This window comes from Periophthalmus magnuspinnatus, chromosome 5 (genome assembly GCF_009829125.3).
Source record: "Periophthalmus magnuspinnatus isolate fPerMag1 chromosome 5, fPerMag1.2.pri, whole genome shotgun sequence".
In the NCBI taxonomy this organism is placed as follows: Eukaryota; Metazoa; Chordata; class Actinopteri; order Gobiiformes; family Gobiidae; genus Periophthalmus; species Periophthalmus magnuspinnatus.
The window spans coordinates 10,018,369-10,039,356 of record NC_047130.1 but is presented as its reverse complement, the minus strand read 5'-3'; the positions used below and the strand labels follow the sequence as shown (position 1 = coordinate 10,039,356).

At 37.7% G+C, this 20,988-nt stretch overlaps 1 protein-coding gene across 1 annotated transcript in view; it reads left to right on the top strand.

The window, feature by feature from the left end:
* The window catches only part of LOC117371707 (sodium- and chloride-dependent taurine transporter-like), a 45,751-nt gene that overhangs the window by 5,712 nt on the left and 19,051 nt on the right, over positions 1 to 20,988 (top strand). Inside the window, exons 2-6 of the mRNA XM_033967413.2 lie at positions 4,225 to 4,454; positions 4,743 to 4,877; positions 14,065 to 14,153; positions 17,902 to 18,056; positions 20,204 to 20,336. Of these exons, the coding sequence (XP_033823304.1) occupies positions 4,226 to 4,454; positions 4,743 to 4,877; positions 14,065 to 14,153; positions 17,902 to 18,056; positions 20,204 to 20,336 (741 nt within the window). The 5' untranslated portion in view covers position 4,225. The remainder of the gene's footprint in view (positions 1 to 4,224; positions 4,455 to 4,742; positions 4,878 to 14,064; positions 14,154 to 17,901; positions 18,057 to 20,203; positions 20,337 to 20,988) is intronic.

Here is a 20,988-nt window from a genome sequence, read left to right as displayed (position 1 = left end):
CAAATGTACATGGGCTTAAAATAGTGCTTATGTAAGAGCCCAGAGCGAAAGTCAAGGTAAAGGAGCCCATCAACCAGCAACCCTTTCATGGCTTAAAATAGTTGGGCTAGTCTTTGCGCCCTCTGCTGGATACAGGGTGGCGCCTATGACATTGAAATATACCATAACCTTACTTTAACAGTGCGGAGTGAACCCCAAAACAGAAAGAGAATACACAGAAAAAGAGTTCGCAATTACGCTAGCAGATATTTGTCACACACTTGGATTAAAGATGGGGTATTTTACTTCTATGGGGTATTAACTGCTAACCATAGACTGGATATATAAATGAACATAGCTAACCTGCTAGCCGCTGCGTTCCAGAAGGTGAGCATTGGCGTTCTTCTGGCTCCATTCATTTTACGCTGAAAAACTGTCACCTCTCTCTTTATAACTTCAGTGACCCTCGTAATTTTGGTCTTAAAATGTTTGTATTAACCCACTCTACATTAATCCTAGTGTTTTTATTTCACCATTTTGTTCGTAAATCAAGATATGAACATTAATAATAGACAAATCAGGTGCCTTCTTTCCAGGAGCTCCTCCATCTAGGGAAGGGGCGTTACCTTCAACAGCCTGGCTCCGGATTGGCTCTTTGGTTGCTATGATACTTGCGGTCGGTACATCAAATTCCCTCCTATAACCGCTAGTCTCGATGAGCTTCATTTGACTGGAGCCGAACTCTTTAGGTGACGTCACACTCACTTAATCCACTTCTTTGGGTTATCCACTGTTAACACAAAGATCTTGTAGGATGCTGCAAATCTGAAGTGGTCAGGATCTCGGAAGGAAGATAAATGATTCAAAGTTAATCAATTTGAATTCAAACGATTTCAGAATTCATGCTCATAACCAGACACTAACCAAATTGTTATGCTTGATGTGTATAGTTAATCACCTGCATACCTTTTTAATTAGTGGTAGTAAATACACCGGTAATGCACAAACACAAACTCCTCCTTGTAAATCATCTCTGTATACGTCTCAGTTTCATCAGCTGTTGTGCATGACGTCGGGGTGGGTGACTGTGAGGCCCTATCCTACTTTCCACATTGATCTCAGCTGTCAGGGGGGAATGCGCTAGCTGTAACTGTAGCCCCGACTTGAACAGGGATTTATTCACAGCGATTTACAACACGCGAAACATGAGTCCGTGCATCGCAAACTTTATGGAGACGTCTTTGTAGGATTTGCATTCCGGCCAGAGCAGCTTTTCCAGTGGAGCTTATAGTTCGCTAGCTTCAAAGTTAGTGATGTAAATACATTTTAGTTTTAGCTTACTTTTTTTGAATAAAATTGTTTTTTTAGTTTTTGCCAAGTTTTAATTTTTTTTGTCTTAGTCTACTTTTAGTCAAGTTTTAGTTCCATAAACAGATTTAGAATCGTTTTTGTAGTTTAGCCCTTTCACGATAACACATTTCAAAGTGCGATAAATTGCTGAAGTAAATGTAGAAGACAAATGTTAATACTGAAACTCACTTATGCCACTGACACAAAACCCCAAGAGAGATTTCAAACAGCAAAACTATTCTAAATCTACAATATTGTTAAAAATCAGGAGATGCAATAAATAAACAGCAGAATGAAACACTTAGTACTTTAGTTTGCATCTGTAATGAGTCATACAAGTTATTTATTCAACCTTTTATGGCTCATATTTCATCATATGACTAAAAAGTAACCAAAAACTCCCCGCACAACAAAGAACAAGTACACACAAAGTACACCCAAAAAATCTAATATTTATTTTTGTCATAGTTTGTCGACAGAAATGCCATTTTGGTTGTACTCTTTGTCATAGTTAAAGACAGAAGGAGGGTTCCATTTAGGATATATCATTAGAAGAAGTAGTACAGTTTGGCACAGAAGATATCATGATGTCATAATTCAGCAGCCAGCATCACTGTAGGAAATCTTTTGCTGATATTCAACTTTAGCACTAGCAGTTTTAGCCTCTTTTGAAAGTTACTGCTTATCATCTATTTTCATGCAATTCAAATCGTGCAACTGTAGCAAGAGGTAATGTGAGAAGGAAGTACTGATTAAAATTAACAGAATTAAGTACAGGGGGCCATAGTGACGTGTAGAGTGTCTCATGATCTGTCGGACTGGGGTGGGCATGAAAGATAACGTCAAAATGTCAATAAGGGAATAATCAAAAGGGTGTACCACAGGGGTTTGTTTTAGCTCTCATGTTATTTGTCATATTTAAAGAGTTAAAGCTGGCCCATAAAGATGAAGTTATGTAGAAGTGGCTTGTCTGGATATCTTCTGTGTACATACTGTTGTTGTGTCCTTAGACAAGACACTTAACATGCCTGGTAGAAATTCTTACAGTCTCTTCATTTTTAGATATACTTAAATGTTACATTCTACAATTCTAAATTGAAGTAGCCTAAATGCAGAGGGAAAGCCAGTGTTGCATTTTTGTATCTAAAAATGTCTTCCATATTCTTCACTAATGCATCTTTAACCAGGCCGGCCTGTGTATGAGTCAGCGTCTGCCCTATTAGTGTATCTCGGTCACTTGGGGCTCTTATCTGCAGTTTTAGGCGCTGGTGTGAAACAGGAAATGCTCACACTCTTACTGTAAAATACATGAGGACACTATATGTTGTTATTAAGCCGAGCTGTCAAGTTAAAGGGTAAATTATGTAAAATTGTTTCTAATCATATTACTATGTGTTTCCTCATAACGATCATACTCAAAATTGCATTTGGATTGATTCATGAATGTTTGAGTGATCCAGCATTGTCCTGCAATTGAGGCTTGAGTGCTAAGAGAAAAAAATTAGAAAAAGATTTGGAGTCATACATTTACGGTTCAAAAATGTAATGTAGCCAATTCTTTAAAAATGAATATAGGTCATTGAAAATCTGCTGCTGCTAATGTGAAAACCGAAATGCCACGATGAAGTGACAAGGCCCGGGCTGCAGTCTTGAAAAGGAAGTCAATGATCCCATTTCTCTTAATAAACTATTTTAGATCAATATTGCACATTACAATGGACAAAATGTAAAATGTTGATCTGTTATGTTTTAGTTTTGTATTAAAGAATCAGAAAAAACATAGCATGTCCTATATAAACAAATGACTCATTCAATTTTGATGTTACTCATAAAATCCAAGTCAGTCGCTGTGTTGTCGAAACTGTTTCTCAAGCCTCGCTCAGACTGCAGCTGCGACTCCAGTGTTGGACCGGTTTTATTTCCGCTTCTAACTTTTGGTCAACTTAGGAAGTATTTCATATTTTCTAACTTTAAATAATATCTGCATTTGGAAAATATACTTTATAAACTTCACCTCCGTTTCCAATAAGGCATTTTGGCATTGGAGCTCCCCCTGCTGTCAGCAACAGGAATAAACTATTCAAAAGTAAACAGTTAAAGTTGTTTGGTAACATGAATGCTATGCTAATAGAGCTAATAGAGTCCAGTGAGGGTTTATGGACTTTGATTCACCTACTTGTATTCCATCAGACTAAATGGAATGGAGTTGTAGTAAATCTGACTTCTTACAGAATACAAATAAGCAAATAAAGTTCAGTCCAATGAAGCAATATCAAACATGTCTTTAGATGAATGACACAGATATTGGATTTTGAGCCTATTATATCCATCTCTTTGAGCAGAAGTCCCTTTGTGAGTATACGCTGCAAAATGAATAAAATATAAATAAAAAGGGGATTGAGAGAAAGCTTGAGCCTCAGGGAACAGAGCAGATGGAGGAAGATAGAGACAAAAACAGCTCCAAACCAGGACTCAACTCAGGTCTATTAACTAGACAAGTCTTGAACTACACCAGGACTCAACCAGGACTGACTATGGCCAGCCAATGTTTTACTTTCTAGAATAGAAACTGTCTGTCTGTCATTGAGTGGAAATAGTCAAGTAAATTTTTACACCTTCACCTTTGAATTGTTTTTAAAAGGAATACTAGATAACTTTCCCTGTGAAGAGTCCACCACCTGCTTTTCTCCATGGAAATTTCATTGTTTTGCCTGGAATATTCCTCAGTATAAACTTAAAATTCTTACTGAAAGCAGGGTCACCTCTCCACAGATCTGAACTTAGCCTGCATTGCCATACAATGCGACAAAGCAATAACATCTCTGTGGAGACAAACAGATGGTCTTGTGTCTTTACTTGGTTAACTGAAACAAGTGTCACCTGTGTCCCCCGCAGAATGTCTCAGAAGGAGAAGCTGCAGTGCCTGAAGGACTTCCATAAGGACACCCTGAAGCCATCCCCCGGAAAGAGCCCTGGGACCAGGCCTGAGGATGAGGCTGAAGGGAAGCACCCTCAGAGGGAGAAGTGGGCCAGCAAACTGGACTTTGTCCTGTCTGTGGCGGGGGGTTTCGTGGGCTTAGGCAACGTGTGGCGCTTCCCCTACCTCTGCTACAAGAACGGCGGAGGTAAGACTTTTGATTTAAAGCTACCATCTGTCAGTTTACTTGATTTGTTTTCACCAGTAGATGGCACATGTGAAACCTGTTTCCCTCCCCTCACCTGCCCCCTCCTTCCAAATTTGAGTTACATAGTGCTAGCATAAACAATACTGCTTCGTGAACCTTTTGTGAGGTGTAAACTACAGGGTAAATAGATTAAATAAGATTACATGGAGACCACATTTTAGAATCCCATGGGTAACAGCACATTTGATAATTTCTAACCAGTCTAACCCGTGTCTCCTGCCCTGACAGGTGCATTCCTCATCCCCTATTTCATCTTCCTGTTTGGTGGAGGGCTGCCCGTCTTCTTCTTGGAGGTGGCCCTTGGACAGTTCACCTCCGAGGGGGGTATCACCTGCTGGGAGAAGCTCTGCCCCATCTTCACCGGTAAGTCTACAAAACATCTCCAAACTTCTCCAGACATCTTCAAACATCTCCAAACATCTCCAGACATCTCCAAACATCCCCAAACATCTGCAGACATCTCCAAACATCTCCAGACATCTTCAGACATATTCAGACATCTCCAAACATCTCCAGACAGCTCTAAACATCTCCAGACATCTCCAAACGTCTCCAGACAGCTCTAAACATCTCCAGACATCTCCAAACGTCTCCAGACAGCTCCAGACATCTCCAGACATCTCTAAACATCTCCAAACATCTCCTTTTAGTGGTCTTTCTGAAGAGCTTCGGCAAGTTTGACACTTATAATAGTTATAATGTACCATTCTTCTGCACTGGCTTACATATGGACTGGGCATATATGATATCATATTCATTGTATGCATTAGTGTTTATATTGTCATTAATACTGCATTTAGTGAACTCTGATCTGTTAAAAGCTCTCCCAGCTACTGGTGTTGTGAATTAGCCTTGGTTATGAACACTGTGATACCTGCATCAAATTACATTTAACTGTCTTAGAACTAGACTTAGGTAGAGTAGCCAAAATTTTTACTCAAGAAAGAGTAACGTTTTACTTCAGAATAATACTTCTACTCAAGTAAAAGTACAAAGTAGTGGTACAAGAAATTACTCAACAAAGAGTATTTGTGAAAACTGCTTCTCAAGGGTAACTTAAAGAGTAACCATCGGGGGGGTGACGTCCGATTTATAATTTAAAGTTAATGTAATTGGAAGAACAAAACATGAAACAAGGCACAAAATCTGGTATAAACACAAAATTTAGAAACCAGTGCAGAACCCAAGCTAACCCTGGACCAAACCAATTAAACCAGGACTAGACTAAAAGTGAGATAAAGATCTTAACAAGGTCTAAACCAGGACAAAGGTCTAAACCAGGACTAAACCAGGACTAAGTTTGTACTGCTATCCAAGACTTTAAAACGATATTTCTGATCAATCATTCACCGTCTCCTCACCATCCACAGATCAGGTTAAACATTTCCAGTATCGTGTGCATCTTATGGCTCCAGTTCTCTCAGCCAAACACATCACTCCAAAGTCATCACCTAAACTGACATTCTTTTATGACTACTCACTTCGCAGAAATAGAGCTGTCAATCCATAAAGATGTTTCTAGGAATACTGTTTTTACATGGTAACTCATTGTGTATTGATTTTATATGATTTTATATGATAATGTATTGATGATAATGTAATACATACATAATATAGTTAAATATAATTAAATTAATCTATTAAATATGTAACTCTACAATCTAGAGTATATAATCCCATCATTTTGCCAGTGATCAAATCTGTAATAGGGTCAAATTGAAATCTCAACTCTTGCATGCTTGTCTGCATCTGTCTGCTTGGCTAAAAAGTTACATAACATGGCTTTAAATTGCGATTATAGCAAGACATTTTTAATTAACTACTGCTGCTGATCACCCGAGAAGCAGTAGCTAAAGTGATGTGTTTTTCCATGTATTTTTGCTCAACCCAAACACCTGTAATTGAATAAAACAGCTTGGTAGTCTAGGCGTCTGCTGCATGCTATCTGTGTCTAATTCTAAAGCGTGCTATTGTCCGATAATAAGGAAGTACCTTTTAGCATGCTGTGTAAGTCTAGTTAGCCTTACTGTCACAGCAAAAACTCAACTCTTGTTTCTGAAAGTTGTGAAAAACACTTGTAAACTTATCACAGTGACTAATTAGGATGCTCAGAATGCATACGGTAAGTGAGGAATAACTTTGGACCACTGCAAACTGTTTAAAATTAACTACTTCTGTTTTTAAGACGTCTTTAATAATCCTATTTTTAATAATCAAAAATAGTTGTAAATTATGCAGTTACATTTTCCATTAATTTAACATCGCCACCTACAAAGAATTCCAGAATTGTAGTATCCGGTTGTGAATTATTCAGTGAACAGTTTCATAGACATGCATAAATACAACCCTCATATATAGAAAGATATGGGAGAGACATATGCATTTGCTGGATATGTATGCTGCTTTATGAATATTACACGAGGAAGTGAGAGTGGAAACGTAGTAGTGAATACATTAACCTTATTTGGGGTGTACGCGGGGGAGAAGATGCTAGCTCCTCCATGCAAGGCCAAACACAACGCCAAACACGAGGCAATTTAGCTCCATTCAAGAATAATTATAGACCCATTGTGAAGTATTATGTGGGATTATGCATCATTAGATAACCAATTTCAATGCATTATGATAACTGTTTGAGGATGTAGACCTACACAGAGCCAGTGCGATGGACAACAACCGCCAATATAACTCTATGAATGCACAAATGTTAAATACAGTTACAGATTGGGTTCACAAACGTGCAAATTAGTTTCTTCGTCTGATTACAATCTAACCTGACAAAAGCCACATATTCCTGCAATAAAAAGGTAAGCTTTGTGTGATATCAGTTTGTTATAGTCGCCTCCGGTATACACCATAGACTGTATACAGAAGTGGACTATGGAAATGTAATGTTCGGTTAAAGTGAATTGGAGCCTGAGTCGATTGAGCCGGAAGCGTGCCCATGCTCACTTCCTATTTGTAACGTAGAGGCTAGCAGGTTAGCTACATTCATTTATATATACAGTCATGGTATACCCCCACTACTCTGTACTTACTTCTTCTTAATCGTTGGTAAATGCACAATTCGGCAGCATCACGTAGTCATTTTGGCACAAGTGAAAATAAATCCGCTAGCATGATCTGCAAATATCCATCAGAGGTGCCAAAAACTGCACGACTTGCTGTATAGAAAGATTTTTATGAGTCTAGAACCTTGCCTATGTGTCAGCTATATGCCAATTGTTGTTTCACATGGATAGTCCCAGTTATTACAGAGCTATAAACCATAAACCATACAAAATATTGCAATTTTCACAGTTAAAGGTCCTATATTACACACAATTGACTCTTTAAACCATGTTATAATGCTATTACCTCCTCAAAAACATACTCTTAATTATGTTTTGTTTGTTTCACATTATTAGTCTGTCTACATCACCAAAGCTCAAAATGCTCTGTTCCACCTTGTGATGTCACGAAGTGGTAGTTTTCAAGTTAACAGCTACCTTTGACCTTTAGTTCAGTAGAGATTAGCAATTCTAGGGCTGTTTTCAGTTTGAGAGAAGAACTAAATATGCAGGATTTGTGTGTTAAACATGTGCGAATGAAACAAAACACAACTCCAGGTGTGTTTGTGATGAGGAAACAACATTATTACAACAAATTCTACTACATTAAGCGCATTATGTGTATCTGTAACTATTTGAACGCTCCTGTTAACATCTTGTACGTCATCTTCTTTAATGGATTCATTTGATTAGACTGTCACGCTCGTCGTCTAAATAACAAAAATGACCTTTAGGTACCAAACATTCATCTGCCTTCAAAAACAAACTGTAGCCCTTTTCGGCTCTGTTGGAGACATTACTGATTGCAAAAACATCAGCATCAAAATTAGGACTAAACCAGAACCAAAATGGGATCAAACCCAAGTCTACATAAGGATTGATCGAGTATTAAACCAGCACCAAAACAGGACAAGAGTGATTTCAGCCTAAAGGACTTCACTCCAGACGTGAACACGGTGTCCCAAACCAATCACTGTCGCCATTGGCAACAGCACAGCAACACATCACATGAAGCAGAGCGAGCTAGCTAGATCAGATTGTAAATTAAGGCTTTGTGCGGCTTGGGAAATAGATGCCACCTGCATAGTTAAACAGCGTGCCTGGTTTTAATGTAATAAGAGACTCCAATAAGGCTCGCTAACTCCTGTGACCTTTCAAGAACGCGTTTCCACACCTTTTTTTTGTGTCTTCATTGCTGGGGCCAGTGGAGCCGAGGAGGTTGGTTTGGTCGCCTAGCAACAGCCAAAATGAAGTTTTCCTGTCAGAGAACATGGCCTTATAAGGAATATCCAGACCTTATAAAGAGAGTACAGTGTGAGGAGCAGGGATACGGCTGCGATGGAAATTCACAAGTGTGTCAGGAAAAAATAAAAGCTGAAAATGTGCAAACGTACTTGTCTATGTGTAGCACCACTGTATAGAAATGTTTCCAAAATGCTGGTAAAATAATTATACTGTTTACAAGACCATGGAAATCTATTTATAGGTTTCAGTGAAAGGAATTCTTATTTAAAGGTGCAGAGTGTCACTTTCTGGAGTTGGGACCTGCATGGAAATAGAAAGTTAAAACTATACTTTGGGACATTCTCCATGGAGACACGTTTTATGCCGTACTCTGGAAGATTTTAACCAAAGGAACAACATATCCATGGTAAAAAAAAAAACAGTAGCTGGCCCTCCTCCAAGCCAAATAACAGTCAGGTTTGTGGAGATGCAAGCCCCGTCTTATGTATGTATGTTTTTCAGTGTAATAAACAGAAACATAATGGCGATTTAAATCAAATTTGTTTTTATGTTAGTTGTTTTTTGGGCTCAAAAGCTACATACTGGGACTTTAACCCTTTAAGGACTGAGCACACTATAGACCAGTATAGCTCACCTAGGCTTTTATTCTTTTTTCATCCATAAAAATCATGTTAAAGGAAGTATCAGAATGTGCTGCATTTTTTCACACAGATACCTCTATTTTACATATCCATCCAGATTTTTTCTTTGACGGATCGAATAACTGACTGAGAAAATCCCCTGGGCTCTGATTCGTCATCTTCGAGGGACAACAGAGGCACATTACCGTAATGACAGTAAAATATTTAAAGAGCCCCATGCCTCTGCTTTGAGATGCTGTTTTTTTACATGACAGCACAATTGGTTACTGAGTTATGGTAATGGAAAGTCCATCAAAGCGCGGTTTATCGGCGACGATAGCATCCGCGCAATAGGTTTAATGAGATTTACATTTTGACAATTTAAAAGCTAAAACCATAACTATCTACAATTGGTAACTACTACAGCAATGCAGTAACCGAAACCTATTCATAGCTTTTCTTCATTTAACATAAACCAAAACGAAACTAGTCGCCCAAAAAAAGTACAACGGCCCTATTTCAGGTCACCAGTGTTGCCAGCGGAGGGCGCATTGACCAGTATGAAACTATTCAAATAAGGCTAAAACAATAAATCGTGATTATTAGCAAGACATGGTTTTTATGACCGCAATTTGAGCTCTGAATGATCTGGTCACAGTGTATCGACTTTAAAAGCAAAGAGGAGCACTTTTTGAAGAAGAGGGACACCACTTCATGACATCATCTGGACTAATAAGATGAACTCAGTACAGAAGATTGTTCAAACATCCATATGTGAAACAAAACACAACTCCAGTTATGTGCATGGTGTAGAAACAGCATTTAAAAATACTTCAAAGCTTCTAAAAAGTAAATTTAGCGTATCATAGGTCCTTTAACATATCCCACATAGCCCAGTTTACATTTATTAGCAGCTGCCCCCCTTGATTTAGTATTATGGCCACATGTAAACACTGTAGGGTCATTTGGGGTCAGCGTACTGACATCATGGAGGACACTGTTCTGTTTGTTTGACCAGCCCATCCCCCCTCCCCCTGACACACACACAAATGCATGTTGTGTTTTCATTCTGGGGACATTACATTGACTTGCATTCATTTCCTAAAGTCTGATTCTAACCTTTTTCCATAATCACTGCTTGCCTAAACTTGGTCTAAACCCAAACTGTAATCTCTTTTAACTCTTATCTGAACTTTAAATCATGTTGTTGATCTTATAATAAAGGATTTTCATAACAGGGACTTGACTCTGGTCCCCATAAAGTAGACAGGGGGCCTGATGCGAGTGTGTGTATACAGATTTTAGATAAACACACACACGGGCAACACTGTAACACAAGGCACTGGCAAGGTCACTAGAAAGAGAACATTTCTGTGAGTATCATTAAAGACTACAGCTTATTTGACACTACCTCCGACCTTGTGACTTCCTCGATGTACAATGTAACACAACCAGAATGTTTTTGAGCTCGAGTCCACTGACTATGGAAAACTGCGGTGCCCAATGGGAGCTGACGTTGCCATAAATGTCATCACAACAAAGAACCGTGCATCTGTCAGCACCTCCTATGGACATGCACATCACACTAGAGTAGCTGACTTTTTTCATTGGTACCAAAAAGACTACACAACGCTGCCTAATCCTATGTGTAGTATAGATAAAAAAACAACAACTCTAAACTGGTGAATGAAGTTCGAAGAGCAGTGGGCGTGTACCTGTGTCGGTGAAAACAGAGGTTGATTGGAGCAATGATATCTTTATGCTATCTTTATACTACCTTTATACTAGTATAAAGATTACACAAATATTCATGAATCACTCTGAATACAACTTTGAGGGGTACATGAGAAGGAGAAACAACTATAACATGGGTAATAGCTCTAAAAAGTCAGTTTTGCAGAATAGGATCACTACTGCCAATATATTGTTTTCAAAATGATAAAAAGTAACATGGTGATCAATGTTATGTAGCAATTAATACCCGTCTTTAATGTTAGAGAGTTCAGGTTACACAACAACAGCCAAAGTGTTGTGTTTATGTGTTAAATACATTGCATTGACTTAATAAGTTGATTACAAGAGTACAGTAAAATAAAGTGCTGCCAGATTTGACTTCTACAACCTTTTACGGAACAAAAAATGAAGTTGAGGACAGTAAAAAGTACCACAAAATGTCCAAAAGCACATTTAATCTAAAGTCTGTTTACATGGAGCTGGAGCTAGCACAAACCATCAGCTCACTGATTTGTGTGAAGTTATCAGTGTCCATGTCAGGTTGAACCACAACAGCCTCAGCCTTGTCCTTATCTCCCTCTGAAGGCCAAAGGCAATAAAGCTGTTTTTAACCAGTTTCAGATATACTACATTAAAAGCCAGCCTTTCAAGGACAGAGGAAAACACGGCTTGGTAAACTTATGCAAGTATGCAAATCACTAATCTGTACAAAGTGATAAGTGATTCAAAAGATGACCTTAAATATAAACAAGTATCTATATTTAGAGTCTTATTTAATTACTGCACTTACAGTAAAAAGCAAAAAAAAAAACAAAAAACAAAACAAAAAAAAAACCCAAGTATTTCATTCTAAACTGTTGGCAAGTTTCTAAGCACAACTTTAGCTTTTCTTTAGCTAACAACAACTAGCATGCTAACAGTGCACTTTCTGGTTTTTGGACATTAAAACACGTTACAAACCAAATTACACTAAAATAGTACGAGGGCGTAAACGAGGCAGCACGTAGGAACCGTTTGTACTATTAATATGTCAGACAATCTACACCAGCAGCATTAGACACATGTCATTTATTTGGGCGTAATTATGCTACGTGTCACTCAGATTAGGTTGAAGTTGTCATTTTTCATCATCTCCAGGGTTTTTTTGCAGAGGAAAGACTGGTGTCTCTAAAAACACTAGAGTAAACAGCGTGCATTGCATCCAGGACCACAGGGAATGACTCACGATGGCTTCTCCTACGTTACGTGTCACTGTAGGTGTAAATGTTTTGACCTTGTTTGGACCCCAGTCTCAAAGCCTTTTTTTTTTTTTTTTCCGGCAACTTCTGATTTACAAATTAAGCTCTTGAACTCATTGTGGCCTCTGCTGGAAACAATTACTGTACATTCTATGCAAAGAATTTACCACGCACTAAAACTAAGACAAGAAGTTCCTGGCTTCAACTCCCAGATTCACCATTCTGTGTGGAGTTTGCATGTTCTCCCTGTGGCAATGGGATTTTACATAAAATTAAGTATTCAAACATATTTTAAGCCTGAATAAAGCTTTGGTAATTAACCTTTTGGCGTTGCTCCAAATATATGTTGATGGTCTCAGAGGTTTCAGAATCAGTCATATGAAACATTTTTTGTTGCAGTCTGAGTGTCATTCTCAAGTCCCATGAGACTCATTTATTCAGTGGGTCATGGTATCAAAGGTTACAAATGTTTAACTTTTAAAATGTCAAGACTTTGCAAGTTTAAAGGTATAGAATTGTTGCATTACAATACTTCATAGCACACTCTGGTGGCAGATTTGTTTCCTTTTTTCATTTCAGCAAAAAGCCTTTGTCAGCTCATTTTGCTTTATTTTCACTCAGTGACCACACTCAAAGAAAGAAAGTAAAATTATCAGAAGAAGACTATTTGTCTATTTTTTGGGCATCTTTCACCTGAGTGTGCATTACATGTATTTCCTTTGTGCTTTTTGCATTTGCACCTCTTCAAGTACATCGGTGTGTGTTGCTTTTCCGTTTGAAGGCTATAAAAATGCCATCGCCCATTATCAGCATGAGTCAGAGTCACTTTTTCAGTATCCAAACAGGAAGTAGAAAAAAGAAGTTGTGAAACAACACTGCACATCAAGTCTTGTGACTTGATTGAGTGACTAGGTTGACAAAGACATCACAATCTAACAATGTAGAAAATCCATGCAATATTGTGTTTTTCATATAATCAGTAGTCTGAAGTTTGCAATAATAACAGGCTAAGTTCTCAAGACGGAGAGCCGAGAAACAAAGAGATGCAACATGGGGAAAATAGTTTTATCAAATGAAAGTTTTTGGTGAGCCCAGAAATAATTAGTGCCAATAATTAGTGTGATTTTTATTGTAACATATCGTAACCACTCAACTAGTTCATTTTAAACAGTTTGCAACTGTCCAGTGTTATTCTTCACTTACCTTATGCATTCAGAGCATCCTAATTATTCACCATGATGAGTTGATAAGCCCTTTTAGAGAGTTTTGTGTCACGGTAAAACTTGCAACACCTAGCGTGCTATTGTGGACTTCCTGATTATCAATCAATAAAATGCTTTATATTGACATGTAAACAGTACACAGTGAAGTTATTTTGATTTTGACCTCAGGAGCATTGTACAATATAGGTCTATCTGTACATAGGCGGAACACATTTTGCTTAAATACGTGAAAAAAATTAAAATCTTTTTTTCATGTGAAGTGGCAACCTTTACAAAACAGCAGTCATTACAGACTTTTGGCAAACATCACCGAGTGAAATAAATGGTACATATTTATAATAGAATAGATGAGCTAATGGTTGAACCTAGAACTGTTCTGAGAAGCTAAAATTTTGATTGTGCTAATTATAAGCTAATGTTAACTTTCTATGTGTCAACAGGAATTGGTTATGCCTCCATTGTGATCGTGTCTCTGCTAAACATCTACTACATCGTCATTCTGGCCTGGGGCGTGTACTATCTGTTCCAGGTAAGTCTTTGTTCACCATTTTCACTGGCTACGCTGTATGGAATGGTGATTATCTTAAAGAAGATTTATGCTTTTTTTAGTTATAATTTACGACACGTAAATTATCATTTCAAAGGAGGGTACAAAACTTTGTTTTCTCCTTGGACATTTTGCTGTTTTGTCTAATATATATTTCACAGAATGGCATAACATATCTCCATGGAGAAAAGCAAGTGACTCCAACAAACCAAGCATTTTTGGTCAATAAAAATGGCTGTCCTTGAGCATTAACAAGAGCAAATCTGTCCTAGTGTTGACACCATAGACTGTATAAAGAAGTGCACTAAGTGAGTGTGACGTCACCCTCAGAGTTCGGCTCCAGTCATATGAAACTGAGTTAAGCTAACAGTTATAGGGGCGAATTTAGAGCTGAGTTCCTTATTCTGACCACAAGTATCATAGCAATGAAAGAGCCAATCCAGAGCAGGCTGTTGAAAGTAACATCCAGGTTTGATTGACAGCGTTGCTAAGTGGTCACTCCCTGCTAAACCAGCGGAGCAATGCTCACCAACACTGTCAATCAAACCTGTTGCTTATGCTAGCGGGAGCGACCTTGGGGAAAGAAGGCACCTGATTTGATTTGGCTATTATTACTGTTCATATCTTGATTTATGGACACAATAGAAAAATAAAAACACCAAGATCATGTAGAGCGGGTCAATGTGAACTTTAAAAAACAAACAAAATGGCGAGCCTGACATCAGCAGTTACAGAGAGAGGGGCCACAATTTTCGAATGTAAAGTAAAGCCAGAGTCAGTGGAGCCGGAAGCCCGCCCGTGATCACTTCTTATGTGGCTAGCAGGTTAGCTATGTCTATATATATATATATATATATATAGTTCATGGTTGACACCTTTTTCACAATTAGTTATTATCAGTTCTTGGTTCAAACATTAGCCCAAAGGAAAATGTAGGTCATGTTTTACGGCAGAGAAAGTGAGACAATAAAACAGGTTGCTTATTGATGGTTTCGGAAGTTATTTATGCAGATAAGATAATTCAAGGTCAAAGTTCGGACGTGACAAATGATAGCAGTTTATCCATGTTTGTGTAGCGTACTGTAGGGTACATTGAATAGGAGATAAGTGCGTTGTGCGTAGTCAAATTAATAACAGAATTACGAGATAAAAGCTGCGTCACCAAGGGGTCAGTAATGGAATAAATTCATTCTGTAAGTGCAATTATCAAGCATTATATTCTAAGGTTATATTTTGAATCTTATAGCCTATACATTACATAGTCTTGATGTGACTGGTTGTGACACGATGTGAAAGATATAAAAAATGCCAATGCTCCTTTTTTAATCTGCTATCTGTAAACGGTTCTACTCGTAAATATTCATCCGACCATGAGACACAAGTGTAGCCGTGAAGTGTGAAATGTAGAGCAAGTCCCAGAGGATGCATACTCTCCAGGTGTCTCCAGAGGGCTGTTGTATTTATGAAATGCCCAAACTGTCAAAACTTCACTTTATGTTCATTAAAATGTTACTATGCTGTGTCAGTACATATATACATTTGTGGCTGTGCCTGAGGAGACTAAAGCGTAGAGTGAGGGGCACGAGGGGTGAGGTCTGGAGGTTTAAGGAACAGTGTGAGTGGATGTAATCAAGGCAGTCCTGTGTGATGTCACCAACTACTGGAAATTACAGAGGCCACTTTATTTAGATGTTTTTAACCAGAAAGCTGCAAATGTACCTAATTTACATTAAAGTTGTTATATGGGGCTAGGGAAAGTAGATAATGCTATTTTAAAAAAAACATACACAGTTTAGTAGCGAAAAAAAAGCTGATTTAGTGTTTAGTTTCACTTTAAAAATAAGATGCAGTAAAAAGATAATGATAATGCAATTGTGTCTTTCAAAACATGAAATATGTTAATTACCAGTGTGAATAAATCATATCTGTCTGACTCAGCCCATGTCAATAAACATGTTCACCCTTAAGGCATTGTTTGTACCAAATGCCAAATGATGCATACACTGTACTTCTTTCCCATGGTGAAACATGCTTGAGTTTGATCAAATATAGTTGAAAATTAGCTCTTTCTACACCCAACCAAGAGGGCAACACTACATTACAAACACTGCATCACAAATTTTCCGATTCATGCGTCTATATTTTTGTTGTTAAGTTACTACTGTATACTTAATTGATATTAAAGGGCCCATATTTCACTAGGAGGTATGTATATCATAAGGAGGTATGTTTTGTTCTGTTCTTACATGTTTATCACTTCTTTCTTTTCTTTTGTGATGTGACACTTTAAACTTCATACACCTTCACTAGAATCATTTGAATAATTTCAGCACTGGGGTTTCCAATATCTACTGAACAAAGTGGTAAAAGATAGCTGTTAACTTCAGCTACCTCTTTGTGACATCACAAGGTGGAACAGAGCAGACAAACTACCGGTAATAATAAGAGATTACTCAAATATGTGTGAATGGAACAAAACACAACTCTGAGTGTGTTTTTGAGGAGGTAGCAGCATTATAACACGGCTTAAAGCTCACAAGAGTCAATTTTGTGTAATATAGAACCTTTAATATATTGGAATAATATTACTATGGTATAATAAACACCTCTTTTTGATAATGGTACACAAATTCATATTAATAAGCTATACTTGTAAGGAGCTATTGTTGGTCTGTATTTTCTTAATGAAGCGTGTCCTTCATGTTGAAAGCATCTGCTTGTTTTACATCATGTTTCTGTCTTCTCTTTGAAGGAGACGCTCTAATCCAAATTAAATGTGCTGAGCCCATGTGTAGACCCAGGTCTCAGTGAGCACAAAGGCGACTGTGATCTGCCTGTAAGCCCACAATAAAAGGATTTAAAGCATATTATTTACAAGAGCCAGCTTTGATTAAAGTGCCCCAAACAACAGTGCATTCAGTCCAGTATCAGTAGACAAAGAGCTGGTTCAGACGAGAGTATATGTTCAGGGTGCACTGATATTTGGACAGTTTTAACTAAATGTTAAAATTGTCCAGAAATTGTAATAGATTTTTCTTAATGTCCTCTTAAAGGGGGCACATTGTGATCAACTTTTTTTTATTGAACTTCTCAAAATTAAAATAAACAAAACTCACAAAATAATTGAACATATTTACAATAACATTGCTTCTAATATGTCACATTTTACAAAACATGTACACAGATCTTTGGGGCTAACCGTGATGTGGTAAAATCTTGCAAAACCAAACAGTTGAGACACTGGGATGGTGACGCTCACACTTGCAAGTGTTAGGAACTCAGAAACTATTAAAGTTCACACATTTAAAGTTTCGCAGTAGATAATAATAGTTTTACTGATCTTTGTTAAAATAGTTCATAAATTGACAGATAAATCTTCTTATCAGATAACATAAAGGATGTTTTTCAATTGTACATTTTTATTAAACTTTCAACATGAAACAAATTGAGCTATTTATTAATTCATTAGCCACTGTATTTATATAGTGCCTTTCAAGATCCCTAAAGCCCTTTAAAGTGTATTATTCATTTACTCTACACTCTGGTACACTGGTAATCTACTATAGTAGCCACAGCTGCCCTAGGGCAGACTGACAGAAATGAGGCTGCTAATCTGCACCATTGGCTCATCGCACACACAACATTCATACTATAAAGTAGTTTTATTTCAGATGTGACATTTCCCATTCTCACTGGTTGAAATAGTTGATCCAAATTTTGTTTTTTGCAGTGCTTCCAGCCAGAGTTGCCCTGGGCTCGCTGTAACCACCCCTGGAACACAGACCGCTGCATTGAGGACACGTATCGAAAGAACAAAACCCTGTGGATGGCTGCCAACGCCACCAGCCTCTCCAACTTCACCTCCCCTGTCACCGAGTTCTGGGAGTAAGTTTACGTTCTGTTTGTCTTACAGCTAGGGCTGTAGTCCACTAGTCCTCCTGTCGATCAAGTCGCCTAGAAAGGGCCAAAGCTCTCAAAACTATTATCTCTATGTATCTGACCCAAACTGTACTCACAAGACTATACCTGCACGGGGGTTCATGCAAAAACAAGTATTTATGCAGAAAAAAATATTAGGAGACAATGTATTTAGATTACACTTGAATCATGAATTTAATCTGCGTTTTAAAATATTAATTCCAAAATACTTTATCTTCTGATAACTTACTCACTAACTCCTTCCAATTAATGGACTAAACGACTACAGCGCTACTTACAACAACCACTGAAGATCAGGCAGTAAACCCGCCCAGTATATTTTAATAGGAAGTTAACTGACTCGTTTCTGCTAGCCTATTGAAAGGACTGTACTAGTTTTATTTCATGTAATAACATTTGGACAGCTTAAATTGTATTTTATATGTGCTGTATAAATAATATTGAATTGCATCACATTTGTTTTACCCCCGTTTAGATATTACAAAGCACGTCTTAAGGTCAAAATTGAGACCAATGTGTGCAGTCTGCATTCAATTACAAAGCATTTTTATTGTCCGTGAACCAGGAAGTAATGCTGTTATATTAAGATGCCCCAGTGGATAGGTCAAATGCAGAGAGTAAATTTCGCTAGGCAAGTTTTCCTTAACCTTACCATTCTAGTTGTTGTTAGCATGACTGTGAAGAAAAAACTCCATTCTGGCCTCAAAAAAGCTAAATTATAATCCTAAGAATGTGTTAGGAAAGTGAAAGAGTAACTTTGAACCACTGCGAACTGCTTAAAAGTGACTTCTGCTTTTCCACGTTTTCCACAGTAAAAATCAGGTACAGTACTTATATATAGTAATTGAGAAAATATCACATTAAATTATGACATTTAAACCATAGACTTTATATATAAATGGACATAGCTATCCTCATTTTGGTCTTAAAATGTTCGTATTAACCCACTCCCTCCTAAACCAGCGGTGCGGGCAGGAAGGGGATGTTACCGTCAACAGCGTCGGACCAGATTAACTCTTTGGTTGCTATGATACTCGCGGTTTAAATTCCAAATATAGAACTTGGCTCCAAATCCGCCTCTATAACCGCTAGCCTCGACGAGCTTCATCTGACTGGAGCCGAACGCTACAAGTGACGTCACAATCCCTCAGTCCACTTCTTTATACAGTTTATGATTTAAACCATCCAGTGCCACTACCCAAACGCAGAATCATCCAAGTAAACTTTGACCTAAATGAACCATATTATAAATAAAACATGAGCTGTGATAAATAGCAGGATGAAACACTTCAGTTGTCACTCGGTATCTATAATGAGTCAGCTATGACAATTAGTCAGCCCTACACAGCTCAGAGTGTCGAGTTCAGATGACATCACGACGTTCTGTAGTCCAATCATACTTAATACAGATGGTGAACAGCTACAGTGTTACGAGTTTAAATGGTGATTTTAGTTGTAATACAGTGAGTTATTGGGCCTAGTCGCTGACAAAAATGATCTGTTTCAACATTTGTGAATTTACCTTTTGGATATTTCATGGCAAAATACAATGGAATCAAAGGGGAACACCGTCAACATTGGCATATTTATCATGTATACTTTTTCTTTCTTTTTGGTTATTCTTTGACTAAATGATAAGATTTAAGCCGTTGAATTCATAACTTGTATGACTCTTACAAATGCAAACCAAGTACTAAAGTGTTTCATTCTCCTGTTTATTTATTGCAGCTCGTATTTTTAACAATATTGTAGATTTAGAATGTTTTTGTGGTTTAAATCTGCTCTTGGGTTTTTGTATCAGTGGCATAAATTCTTTTCAAAATGATTGTTTATTGTTTATATTTATTTCATATTTGACATCATCGCTATAATCTGACAATCACCCATATAAAAGTACAACAGAAGTACTCCTCCTATGGTGCAATCAAAGTATATACGTGATAATTATTGAACTAAAATCATTTAAACAATATTTTTGTAACACTAACTCAGTGTAGTAATTGTTGTGACAGGACTTATAGGAATCAGAGTAAAGGCCGTTTGATGTTTCTCAACGCTATTCTAACTTGGCTCTTGTGCGTTTGACTTTGCAGACACAATGTACTGGGAATCACCAGTGGGATCGAGGATATTGGTCCGATCAAATGGGACCTGGCCCTGTGTCTGCTACTGGTCTGGGTCATCTGCTTTTTCTGCATCTGGAAGGGAGTCAAGTCCACCGGAAAGGTACCCATGTTCACTCAGTTCATATTTCAGTCTTTTTGTCAGTTTTTTGTGTAATCCCTCAGTCGTCCAGGTCTGATCCATAGTAAAAGCCAAAGTTAAATCTGTCAACTGGACAAAAGGTTGGATTTAATTGCAATCCTGTCATAAATCATAAGATATTTTTCCCCAGATCCCTCAGCCCTGATCATTAACATTTGACCTAAAAACCTTGCTATCCTTTTTTTTTTATTATGTTTTAATGTTGTCCCCTCATAAAAAAAATTAAAAAAAACATATTTGAAGTCGTATTTAGCTTCATCCACTCTTTTTTCATTAATCTTGGTCTTGCTCTCAGCCTCAGAAATCACTCTGTTACAATTTTCCCTGGATTGTTGTGTCACAGGTAGAAATTCCATGCAGTGTTTAAGTCCATAAATCATTGTCAGACTCTGAGCATTTCTACCCTCAAATTGCGTTTGTTACAACTGTGCACGCGTAGTAGCTTGCCAGTTATGTTGCCTAAATGCTTAGTTTTTTGGTTATTTTTTGTTCATTCTCACTGCTGTCAGTAGATGCCGCGCTAACACCAAATCCAAGTCGTGTGCAACTGCTGTAAAATAATGTTTTCTATACCTAGGGAGGTTATAAAACATGAAATGCCAAAGCAAATGTA